Raw genomic sequence first — 13,563 nt, forward strand, 5'->3', positions numbered from 1 at the left:
TTGCCCACTTGATACCACAACGGAATCCAGACTAACAAAGTTTCCGCTAATAAAATAGTTGCTATTTTCCTACAGTCTGACAGGAATCACCATCTTTTGATGGCTCTGCAGTTTTTCTCTGATAGGACTGCAGATGGTATTTCGAAAGATGGGAATTTTCACATCTTAAAGACACAGCTTTTTTTTTTTTTTCTGTTAAATGCCTCTAGAAAGAGAGAAGGATCAAGCTTTCATTTCCTTTAAACCAGAACGCACAGGCATATAAATTGATACTTTCTTTTCACATTGTTGAATTAGAAAATGGAATGAGATTTCATTTTGAAACTGGAATCAGTGATAACAACAGAAGGCTAAATGTATTTCAACTGCCTTAGAAATAAATGAGAGAGCTTTTTAAAACCTCTTAACACAGACGGGTAAATCAAACCATCTAATGAATCATCAACGTGCAGGGTGAGGGCAGATTACTGGCTCTTGGGACTTCACAGGGCTGTTACTTTAAGTACAATATCAATATTTGGTGCCTTTGACCAAGCACTACAAAGAAAAATAAATATTTTCCCATTGCTTACGAAACTTTCCCTGTTGGAAGGAAAGTAAACAGACTAAAGTGTTTCGACATGTTTCCATTCTCCTTGCACAGGTTCCCCCCCAAAGATTGTTTTGCTCTAACCAGACAATGTTGAGATATTTTCTTAACGACTACACTTTTCTCCCAATTGTTCTCCTGAAGCATGTGGAAACCGGGCTATTAACCTTCGCTTTTTTTCATCCTCTTTTGGGGGAGTGGGAGAAGGGTCAAGCCCGTGAAGACACTGACAAATGTGTAAAGGATACTGGGGACCACGGCTGCACAGGAAACAGCCGAGATGGCCAACCGCACGTGGCACGTGGACAGGCTGTTCCACTGGGGACATGATCTGTAAGAGATGATGGACTGCAGGAGCGTGTAGACCACACCGCAGACAAAAGCCAAAAGGGCGCCGCCATCGTGGACCACGGGAACAGCTAACTCCTAGAGAGAGAGTCACAAAGAAGCTGTTACTCTGCGTGAGTCTGCACGAGTCTGCGCGCGGCAAGACCCACGCCCCCACCCACGCTGGGCTCCTCGAAGCCACCGTCATCACAGGTGCACCCACCACTCCTTGGAGAATGCAGTTGCCTGCAGAGGACTACCAAGAGAAACGCCTTCCAGACCCTAAAGTAAATGCTCTTAGTTGTTCCACAGCAAATGGGGGCACGCTGCACAAGGACAGAGGGATGTCTGCCTCAGAGGTAGGAGAACTGAGTACCGAGGGCTTTGGAGTGCAGCAGAACTGGATAAAAAATTTCAAATCTGCCACTGGACTCTGTGACCTTAGTTTATAACCTCAGTTTCTGTATCTGTAAAATGGGCATAATAATTCCTGCCTTGCAGGTTTGCGGTGAAGATTATATGATGAATTCCATTTAAAAGTATACAACTGGTTCCATGAACATGCCCAGCGTGGATTTCAGGCTCCCTGCTCCCCAATAATCTCTGTCTTCCCGCAGGCACCCCACATGCACACACAAATGTAAGTAAAGACACTGCCCTTGCCATGCAAAGGCAGATTCAAGTCAAGGCCCTGTGCCCCCATCCTCCCCCAGCCATTTCAACCAGAAGGCACCCCTACACCCAGTCTAGGCACAGAATCTGGTATTGATCACAAATATGCTCATGATGGACCATTCAAGGAGCTCACTTTAGGCTCCTTTCAAATGTGCAATGGGCACCTACCTTCTGGTGTAACGATGATGTTGTATTGAGCAATGGATTGTCTCTGCTTGAACTTGAAAATGTGAGCTTTGCAAAGGGGCAAGTTAAAGTATTGTCCAAGAGAGCCTGGTTTGGGTCCTAGACCCCTACTGGCCCCAACTCACTACCCACACCCTGTCCCTCCCAGATTTTTCTTTGATCTGGGCCCATCCAGGCTTGCCCAGAACCAGGGTGTTCTCCATCTGCTCACAAATAAACTGTTATCAAGTCTTTATTGTCCACATGGGAAAGGAAGATTAAAAAAAAAAAACTTTCGAACTTCTTTTCTTTTTTTTAAGATTTTACTTATTTATTTGACAGAGAGAGAGAGAGTACAAGTAGGGGGAGCAGCAGGTAGAGGGAGAAGCAGGCTCCCTGCTGAGCAGGAGCCCTGACACAGGGCTTGATCCCAGGACCCTGGGATCATGACATGAGCTGAAGGCAGATGCTTAACCAACTGAACCAGCCAGCTTGATCCCAGGACCCTGGGTCAAACTTATTTTCTAAGGAAACTTATTTCCTGGTATCAAACCTACTAATATAAGGGAAAATGCACTACTTGATTTATGTTATAATAAAATATGGCTGCATTAACATTCTGCAACATGGAATATCAATTACATACTTATTAGGTACAGATTCTTATTCCTAGGATACTTAACATGGGCATATAGATTTAGGAAAATTATATATGAAAAATAAAATACATTCTATGCCCTTTAAAATATTTATATACCTTTAAGTACTTAAAGAATTTTAAAAAACCACTAAACTGTACACTTAAAAATGGTTAAATGGCCAATTTTTTAAAAAGATTTTATTTATTTATTTGAGAGAGAAAGCTAGAGAGAGCGAGCCTGAGGGGGGGAGGGGCAGAGGGAGAGGGCAAAGCAGGCTCCCTGCTCAGCAGGGAGCCCCACACAGGGCTCATCCCAGGACCCTGAGATCATGACCTGAGCCAAAGGTAGATGCTTAACCGCCACCCAGGCACCCCTAAGTTGGCCAATTCTATGTTATATATGTATTTTACTACAATGAAAAATAGCAATAATTCAAAGAAAATGAAATCACTCTCAAAAAGATGACTACACCCCCATGTTCACTGCAGCATTACAACAGCCAAGACATAGAAAAAACCTGTGTCTGTCAAAGGATGAACAGATAATGAAAATGTGACACACACACACACACAATTATTCACCCATGAAAAAGTAAAAAATCTTGCCATTTGTGACACACAGATGGACGCTGAGGGCATTATGCTAAATGAAACGAGTCAGACAAAGAAAGGCAAATACTGTATGATCTCACTTATATGTGGAATCTTAAAAAAAAAATAAAAAACTGAACTTATCGATACAGAAAACAGATCAATGGTTGCCAGAGGCGAGGGGTAGGAGTGGGGATGGAGGATGGGGTAGAAGGGGATCGAAAGACTGAAGCTTCCAGATACAAAGCCTGAGGATGTAACGGGCAGCATGGTGACCGTAGTTAACAATGCCGTATCGTATATTTGCAAGTTGCTAAGAGAGTTGTCATCACAAGACAAAAAAATTGTACCTATGTGAGGTGATGTATGTTAATGAACTTATTGTGATCATTTTGCAATATATACATGTATCACATCACTATGTTACACACTAATACAAGGTTATATACCAAAGATACCTCAGTAAAACTGGGGGAAAAAAACAATATAAAACCAACAGTATTAAACCAAATATAAAACCAACATTAAACCAATAAAATAAAAGAATGAAGACACAGATCTTTGCCCCCCTTTGAATGTTAGGCACATTTGGGCAAGGGAAAATGAACAAAAAGAAAGGCGTCCACTGCTAATGAGTAATTTTCGGGAATAATGTTCTGAGATTCTTGATGCTTTCCATGCGCTGTTTTCTTTTTTATGCTAAGTAAATCAACATCCTGCATTTATATACTCTGTTTCCTCCAATTGCACTATCAGGGAATTTGCTTCCTCAACCCCCTTCTATTCAACATATCCTTTAGGATCTTCATCTGCAAATTCATGGGCCCCCACATTAACCCTGCCATTACCGGATCAGAAGGTCCTTGAGTCAGCAGGAGTTGTATTTGGATGTGCTTTTTCCCCCTGTGAAGTCTTTTTGACTTCATCAAAGATGTCTTTTTGAAGGGAAATGATTCTTAGATCAGACATGAATTTTGGATAGAGGATAAAAATGAAAATCCGGCATGCTTTCTGGATATCTCTTTCAAAACTCTCTTGTTAATTTAAAAGGTAGTAAAAAGAAATCTAGAACACTGAGAGGGTTAAATCTTGGAAAACTTGACTTTTCCAAAAGGGAAATTTCTTGAAGGAAAGTAAAGGACTGAGAGAGGTTGGGGAGGACACACCAAAAAGTAGCCGTCCCACCCACCCAGCTCAGGACAGACAGCTCCTTGAACTTCTGATGAGTGCAGTTTGCTCCTACGCAAGGAACACCCCCACCCCCAAGACAGCCAGTGCCCTCTTGCCTGCACACCTCCAATTCCTCGGGAAGGAAGGGCTCGAGTTGGTTTGCTCCCACATGTTGAAAATGAATGACAGGATATCAAACAAGGAAGTTGTAAAGATATACTTATGGGAACAATGACAAGGCAAATACTTTGCTCTCAGGAAAGTTTAAGATTCTATTGCTGGTTTTTTGTTAAGATGTAATCACTTCATTGAAACCTTAAAGAGAACCACAAGTTCAATGGTCTGACTTCCAAGTGTTCTTTCTAACATCTGCCCTTTCTGGCTGAAAAGCTGACAGCTGTTGTGCTCATCCTGTGAGTTAGTTGGAGAGCAAAGTCATCGGATATCATATAGTGTATACTCTTCCCCACTGAACAATTCATATCCACCATCTACTAGCGATCATATCATCCCACGTCTTCTCGCCCCTCCAATTCCATTTCCCTTCCTGTAGCGCTTTCTGGCACTAGAACTGTGAATGGTTTCAGAGAACTGCTTTATTTCTTTCAGAGATTTCCCCATTTTGGCCTTGAAGTTAACTCTTTCCCACAGGTTCTAGAGAGAGGGCTTCGATTCAAAGTCCACATCTGCCTTTCTGTGCTCATTCAATCTTGGGCAAGGATGAAGCCCTCTGGGCCTCCATTTCTCCACTGGCAAATGAGGAAAATAATACCACCTGACTTCTAAGGTCATTATTGGGATGACAGAAGTTAAAGCACTGAATGTGCTACTTTACGAAAGTAAAGTCTGTCAAACAGGAGATTTTCAATACATTGGTTGTCATGAAAAACCAAATGCATACAATCATAAACTATAAAGAAAGAGTCTCCACCACGTGACCAATGTCACCTGCACCCACATGTGTTACAGCCTTTGTGTCATTTCTCCATTAAAGGCAAAATAAGGGTAGGAAAATAATAATGGAGCCAGAAGCAATCGATTCACACAGTGCCCTCCATGAAGCCCTGGATACTTGCTCCAGGGAGGCTACAAACCTACCTTTCAGTGTTAACAGGGAAACAATAATTGTGGATTTATAACATTCAAAAACGAAAACTCAGGGGGCACCTGGGTGGCTCAGTCGGTTAAACGTCTGCCTTCCACCCAGGTCATGATCCCAGGGTCCTGGGATGGAGTCCCACATCTGGCTCCTTGCTCAGCAGGAAGCCTGCTTCTCCTTCTGCCTATGGCTCCCGGCTGCTTGTGTGCACTCTCTTGCTCTCGCTGACAAATAAATAAATAAAATCTTAAAAAAAAACAAAACAAAACATAGTGGTGGAGAGAGCAAGACCAACACAGCGTAAGCCTGTAATGATGGCAGCCATGGCGGCTGCCAAGTACGGCCTGCTGTGAGTATACATCAGCTCGTGGGGTCCTCACAATAACCCTAGGAGGGGAGGATATTATAACTAGTAAAATCTGAAATGCAATAAATACTTTTAAAATATTAAATATCATCTCCATAGACAAACAGTTCCCATGCCTTCCTGAAAGAGACCTCAGGATGAACAGGTAGCCCCGAGTTAGAATAGAACAAGCAGGGTTTCTTCAAATACTTCGAACAGTAAGAATATACTGAGCAGACTCCAGAGGAGTCACCATATAAGTTAATTTCCTCCACTGGGGCCATGTTTTGGCTCTGTAATGAATGAGCTGAGTAACCCTGAGCAAAGGATTTCACCCCCATTACCTATATCCTCACCTGACAAAGGAAGAAATCAGATGCTGCTCTCCGTTTGGTAAACGCACACGCTCATACACACAAATATTCTCACACTCTTTGTTTTTTAAAGATTTTATTTGTTTGAGAGAGAGAGAGCTCAAGCAGGGGGAGGGGCAGAGGAAGAAGAAGAAGCAGACTTTTCACTGAGCGCAGAGCCCAATGTGGGCTCAATCTCAGGACCCTGAGATCATGACTGGAGCCGAAATCCAGAGTCAGAGGCTCAACTGATTGAGTCACCCAGGTGCCCCAAATATTTTCACACTCTTAACGAAACTATTACAATGACTGAAGTCGCTCTCCCAAGCCATCAACCATGTTAATAAACATGGAGCAATGCAGAGCCCGGAACATGGAGCAAAATGTGCTTTCTCATAACCATGCAAACATGCACCCCACCTCTCCCAAGTGCCAGGCAGGACTGACTTTCAAATGAGAAAGATTTGTTTCTAAGAAGCACACTATCACAACTTTTATAAACCCATCAACTACTTGATCCTGGCACAAGGATCCTCTTGTGTTCTTGCTTCTCTCCTCCAGACACACATACTCCATCATCCCCAAAAACACAACCAACCTCAGGACATACCTGGAAATTGGCTACAATCCCCATTCCGATACATCCCACCAATCCAAGAACTAGGGACACCAAGTTAAATACAGGCGTGCTGAAATAGCTGGTCTGATTTTGCTTCTCTACTATTTTATATCTTGTGTACATTGTGGCTGCACCTGAAAAAGAAAAGCACTTTGATGAATTTTTATTTGACCTTTTAGAACGAAAACACAGGGAAAGTTTTGCATTGCTGTTTTAAAGTCTGTATTTCAATTTATTAATTGCCATGGTCTCCCACTCACCTACCCAGTCCTTCCTCACCCCTTCTTACTCTCTCCTCAGTGTGATGGATATACACACACATACACACAAACACACACCAACTTGCCCATTATCTTTTTCACATAAATGTTATTGTGCATGTATTCTGTGACTTGCTTTTTTTCCACATAAAGAAAATCACCATGGAGATCTCACCATGCTGGTGGAAATAAGTCTACTTCATTGTTCTTAGGGGTCTCATCATGGTATATATTTATTTCATAATTCCCCTGATGTTGGACTTCTACACTGTCTCTCTGTTTTTCCTGTTACAAACAATGCTCAATGAACAGCCTTGTATACAAGTCCTTGGCATGCTTTCAGTGCTTCTGGAAGACAAATTCCTAGAAGTATTATTACTGGAGCAAAAACTGTGCACAATTAAAATGCCAAAAAGTATCTGCAAATTGCTCCAACACTGTATTCTAGCATTTATACTCTCACAGCAGAGTTTGAAAGCAATTCTGCATGCCCTTGCCTTTTTAATTATTGCCAATACAATGAATGAGAAATGGCAACCTGTTGGTTTAATTTGCATTTCTCTGCTCATTAGTGAGATTGAGCAACTTTCAGTATGTCTGCTGGTCATCTGCATTTCTTCTTCTGAAACTTGCATTTAATTTTTTCCTGATTTTTCTGTTGAGTTTGTCTCTTCATTTTTAATTTGCAGTTGCTTTTTACACATTATGCACACTAGTCTACTGTCTGCTATAAATATTACAAATTTTCTCCGGGTCCATCTTTAACTTCATTTTTTGTATCTTTTGTCACTTGGAAGTTTTAATTTTTTATCTACTAAATCTTTCAATTCTTTACTGTTTAGCTTCTGGGTTTTGTGTAAGCTTATCCCTCTGCCCCTCCTCCCACTCGTGTGCCCGCATGCTCACACACTATCTCTCTCTAATAAATAAATCCTTAAAAAAAATTATACACACCAAGAGTGAACCCTAATGTAAACTATGGACTTTGGGTGATAATGATACGTCAACGTCAACGTAGGCTCATCAGCTGTAACAAATGTACAACTCTGGTGGGGGATGATGATAGTGGGGGAGACCCTGACTGGAGGGCAGGGCATATATGAGAAATCTCTACTTTTTGCTCAATTTTGCTGTGAACCTAAAACTGTTCTGAAAAATAAAGTCTGCTAAAAAAATTATATACAAACTGTAAACAACACATTTCACTTCACTTGAGACTAGGAATTTTTCATTTATTTATAATAATTATTGTGTACTTACCAAGAAATGCAGAGAAGTTTATCATAAATCCAAAAATCCCACTCTCTGGAGGTGTTGTTCCTGTATCACTGACAAAGAGAAATGTCCAAGTTATTTTTTTTAAAGATTTTATTTATTTATTTATTTGAAAGAGAGAATGAGAGAGAGAGAGAGAGAGAGAGCACATGAGAGGGGGGAGGGTCAGAGGGAGAAGCAGACTCCCTGCTGAGCAGGGAGCCCGATGCAGGACTTGATCCCGGGACTCCAGGATCATGACCGGAGCCGAAGGCAGTCGCTTAACCAACTGAGCCACCCAGGCGCCCGAAATGTCCAAGTTATTAAAAAGGAATTATGTTCAGACCTCTGGGAGACACAAAACTGGCAATTTTAATATAGTGGTTCTTCTGGGTGTTTGGCCACTTTGAATTCCAAAGACTTGGTCCGATTTTGCTCTAAAGTATTTTCATTTTGTGTTTTTTAAGATTTTTATTTATTTATTGAGAGAGAGAGAGAATGATAGAGAAAGAGCACAAGAGGGAGGAGGGTCAGAGGGAGAAGCAGACTCCCTGCCGAGCAGGGAGCCCGACGTGGGACTCGATCCCGGGACTCCAGGATCATGACCTGAGCTGAAGGCAGTCGCTTAACCAACTGAGCCACCCAGGTGCCCCTAAAGTATTTTCATTTTGGCTCTGAAAAACCTAAAACTCATTTTCTACCATAAGAGGTTACATTATTTTTTTTTCCATTGTAAAAAGCTAGGAAATATTTAAAATGAATGATAGTGGTGTTTCTCAAATAATCAAGCCCAATAAACTTGATGTGTGTTCATTCTCGTTAAGAATTGAATGTGACTATTTTGGGGGAAAAAGAGCCTAAAATCAAGTTTGAAAAAGCAACTATTTGGATTTTAAATACACATAAACACATCATTTACATTTTTTTAATTATTTGATTTATCCACAAGAGTTTCTGCTGCTAACAATAGGATGGTGGGAAGCTGAGCAATATTACTGATGCCCTATTAGAACTTTATGGAAGCAATAGGATATCAAGGCTATATTAATTGTGATAAACTATTTTAAAAAAAATAGTTTCTATAAGACGTTTCTGGCGCAATCAATTCATTAATTATATGAGCTGGAAAAAAATTAATTAAATGAGCTGGAAAGTAGTGTTTGATGTGTTGTTTTCTACTCATTCATACCAAGGTTTACATTTTTTTAAATTTTATTATGTTATGTTAATCACCATACATTACATCATTAGTTTATGATGTAGTGTTCCATGATTCATTGTTTGTGCATAACACCCAGGGCTCCACGCAGAACGTGCCCTCTTTAATACCCATCACCAGGCTAACCCATCCCCCACCCCTTCCCTCTTAGAACCCTCAGTTTGTTCCTCAGAATCCATAGTCTCTCATGGTTCGTCTTCTGCTCCGATTTCCCCCCCTTCATTTTTCCCTTCCTGCTATCTTCTTCTTCTTTTTATTTTTTAACATATAATGTATTATTTGTTTCAGAGGTACAGATCCGTGATTCATCAGTCTTATACAATTCACAGTGCTCACCATAGCACATACCCTCCCCAATGTCTATCACCCAGCCACCCCATCCCTCCCACCCCCCACCACTCCAGCAGCCCTCAGTTTGTTTCCTGAGATTAAGAATTCCTCATATCAGTGAGATCATGATACATGTCTTTCTCTGATTGACTTATTTCGCTCAGCATAATACCCTCCGGTTCCATCCACATCGTTGCAAATGGCAAGATCTCATTCCTTTTGATGGCTGCATAATATTCCATTGTATATATATCCCACATCTTCTTTATCCATTCATCTGTCGATGGACACCTGTGCTCTTTCCAGTTTGGCTATTGTGGACATTGCTGCTATAAACATTGCGGTGCAGGTGCCTCTTCAGATCACTACATTTGTATCTTTGAGATAAATACAAAGTAATGCAATTGCTGGATTGCAGGGTATCTCTATTTTCAACCTTCTGAGGAACCTCCATACTGTTTTCCAGAGCGGCTTCACCAACTGGCATTCCCACCAACAGTGTAGGAAGGTTCCCCTTTCTCCGCATCCCCACCAACATCTGTCGTTTCCTGACTTGTTAATTTTAGTGAAGGTTTACATTTTTACATCATCAAGCTGCTCCCATAAAGCAACAGTTTAAAACTGATGGCCAGAGAGTTCTCAGCATGAAACAATTTGTACCCGTCTTAAGTGTTACCCCATTTTAAAACAGCTCTGAAATTTAAGTATTGAAACACTGATCATGTTGAAAAGACACACTTCAAATGATCTGAGGAATTCCACAAGAAGCCCATGTGTGCAGAAGGCAGCAGGAGTCCTCCAGTTTTGTGCACACTTAATATTTGAAAAGTATAAAGAAGTTAAGACACCCCTTTACAACAAATACTTCTATTCCTATTTCAATCTCAGTGGCACTTGCACCCGTAAGAATCTGGACGGTTTAGAATTTCACGTTATCATTTCTCCTACAAATAACCATTTTTCTCCCCAAAGGAATCTTGAGGGGGAAAAGGCTACACCGTGTGTGGGATGTCTTTCTGAGCATGACGTGGGGTAAGAGGAGAGGACCGGAACCAGTCATGGAAAAAGGTAGACAGCTTTTACCCTCGGGGGGACCTTTTGCCCAAAGATTAAATCTCACATAGAAATCAAGCCTTCTGTTCTTGGCCTCGGGATATAAAAAGGCAGCTTCCAGGTGAGTCATGCAAGAGTACTTGTGATCACAGGCCTGACAGCACCTGCCACATGCCAGGGAGATTGTTTGCTTATTTGTGGAGAAAGGAAGGAAATGGAAGAGTGAGGATATTTATGGGAATGGGAATAGGTAAGTAGTTGGAGAGAAGAAGGTGCCCTGACAGGAGATAAGTCGACCAGACTCTGGAACTATCTGCCCATTGATAGCAAACCAAGACATTCGTCAAGAGCCCAGATGTACAGTCCCCATGGCATAAAACATGTGATCTGAAAGCTCAGAATTTCAGGGTGGTGCTTTATTCTTGTTTATCTGTACATTTAAAACCATATGGGGTGCCTGGGTGGCTCAGCCTGATAAGCATCTCACTTCCACTCAGGTCATGATCTCAGGGTCCAGGATCTAGACCCACTTCGGGGTCCCCTGCTCAGTGGGGAGTCTGCTTGTCCCTCTCTCTCTCTGTCCCTCCTCCTGCTCATGTTGCCTCTCTCTTTCTAAAATAAATAAATAAAACCTTAAAAAATAACAATAATAAAAAATAAAAATAAAGTAAAACCATACAGGCAGAATCAAATGTGCTTTGTAAATAACCATTCCATATGTATTTGTTGAATGAATGACTATCAGTACTAGCAATAAAAAAAAAAAAAACCCACCTAAACCTAGTAAACACCACTTATTGAGCATTTACTACATACCAGACACTGTTAGGTGGTTACCATACATCATTGCATTTTACCCTCAAAACCTTGAGGTGAGTCTTATTTCAACCCCATTTTACTAAGGAAGAAAGTGGTATTAGAGAGGTTACATAATTTGTTCAAGGTCATGGGGTTATTAAGGAGATGAATCTATATTCCAGTTACTAAACACAACAGACCCAAAATGGAATTGCTTATACTAAGCCCTGAGTCACCAAACTGAGACCTAATTTAAGTTTCAGCTCTCCTGGAAATGGAATCTTAAACCAGTCATTCAGGAATCACCTGATCAGCGTTAGTTATGTGAGGTGCCTGATAAGACCCCTGCCCTCTATAGGGAAAGTAAGCTTGCAATAATCAATGTCCTTGTCCTGCTCCCTTCTGCCTATAAAAGTCTTTCATTTTGTACAGTTCCTCAGAGCTCCTTTCTGTCTGCTAGACTGGATCCTGCCCAAATCATGAATCCATGAATAAAGCCAATAAGATCTTTAAATTTTTATTCAGTTAAATTTCGTTGTTAACACAATCCAGACATCTGACTCCCTGACTTCCCTGCCTCTGTAGTGCTCTAAAGCAGGCAAGGAACGGAGTAGTTAGAATGACTGCGGGTGGGCGCGGAGAATGAACACTGATGTGCTGGTAAATGTTTAACAACTAGCTCTGGAGGGAGCCTGATTTGTAGCACAGGCCAATTTCCATGGTGTAAATGCTCCCAACATGTCAAAGTTCAAGCTGCCAAAATGTAGGTCACTGAACATTGAATTGGGAAGAAATATACACAGTTGGCTCTCAGGAGCACATATTAGCTGGCTCCAGCACACCATGGGAATGAACCACGATGGTAATGAAAAGAGATCATCATGCCTTTCTTGTATACCAGGAAAGTGTAAACTAGGCAAGACCTCATAACTCCTCAAATGCCATAACTGATTGTAAAATATTTTTGACAAATATTGACTATCATAATAAGTCTGATTTTCTTTCAGGACTAGAGTCTACAATGCCTACCATCAGTGCATGAGTACCAATGGGCCTACATTCCTATACTTGGCACTATACTACAAATTTGGGTAAATATTAGTGTACTGCATTCATAACCAGTTGTTTGATTAAATGAAACCAGCTTTAAAATTTTTTTATTTGGTTCCACAAATACCATGAAATTTAACTGCTCATCAACAAAATATTTAAGAGATACCTACTATGCATTAGATACAATCTGAGTCACAAATTACCCAATCTAACAGGTAAGAATGGTCAGTGTGTGATTTATTTCCATTAAGTGACAAAAGGTACCTAACTACATATGGTGAAATTTCGCTCAAGAATATTCTTTTTTTTTAAGACTTTATTTATTTATTTGACAGAGAGAACGAGTGGCTGGGAGGGGGAGAGGGAGAGAGAGAGAGAGAGATGCAGACTCCCTGCTGAACAGGAAGCCCGATGCAGGGCTTGATCCCAGGACCCAGAGATCATGACCTGAGCTGAAGGCAGACGCTTAAATGACTGAGTCACCCAAGTGCTCCTCGCTCAAGAATATATTTCAAGAAAATTTTCCAAGCAGCAAATAAAAATGTGACACTTCTGAGAATTTTTAAGAATAAAAGCAAAATTCAACTATTTGAGACTACTCCCAAATAAAAAGCTTTTGCACAGCAAAGGAAATCATCAATAAACCACCTACTGAATAGAAGATATTTGCAAATGATATATCCCATAAGGGGTTAATATTCCAAAATATATAAAGAACTTATATAACTCAACACCAAAAAATAATAATAATCTAATTAAAAATGGGCAGGGGACTTGAATAGACATTTTTCCAAAGAAGATATAAAAATGGCTAACAGACACATGAAAAGATGTTCAATATCACTCATCATCAGGGAAATGCAAATCAAAACCACAATGAGATATCACCTCACACCTGTCAGAATGACTAGAATTAAAAAGACAAGAAATAACAAGTGTTAGTGAGGATGTGGGAAAAAAAGGAACCCTCGTGTACTATTGGTGGGAATGTAAACTGGTGCAGCCACTGTGGAAAACAATAT

The 13,563-nt window shown here is 40.8% G+C and overlaps 1 protein-coding gene across 1 annotated transcript in view; it reads right to left on the minus strand.

The window, feature by feature from the left end:
- The window catches only part of DRAM1 (DNA damage regulated autophagy modulator 1), a 38,260-nt gene that overhangs the window by 11,837 nt on the left and 12,860 nt on the right, over positions 1-13,563 (minus strand). Inside the window, exons 2-4 of the mRNA XM_025881388.2 lie at positions 8,095-8,162; positions 6,566-6,708; positions 838-1,015 (exon numbers count right to left, since the gene is read on the minus strand). Coding sequence (XP_025737173.1) covers positions 838-1,015; positions 6,566-6,708; positions 8,095-8,162 — 389 coding nt within the window. The remainder of the gene's footprint in view (positions 1-837; positions 1,016-6,565; positions 6,709-8,094; positions 8,163-13,563) is intronic.

Source organism: Callorhinus ursinus, unplaced genomic scaffold, assembly GCF_003265705.2.
Source record: "Callorhinus ursinus isolate GAN/ISIS: 27379988/994484 unplaced genomic scaffold, GSC_fseal_2.0 scaffold14, whole genome shotgun sequence".
NCBI lineage: Eukaryota > Metazoa > Chordata > Mammalia > Carnivora > Otariidae > Callorhinus > Callorhinus ursinus.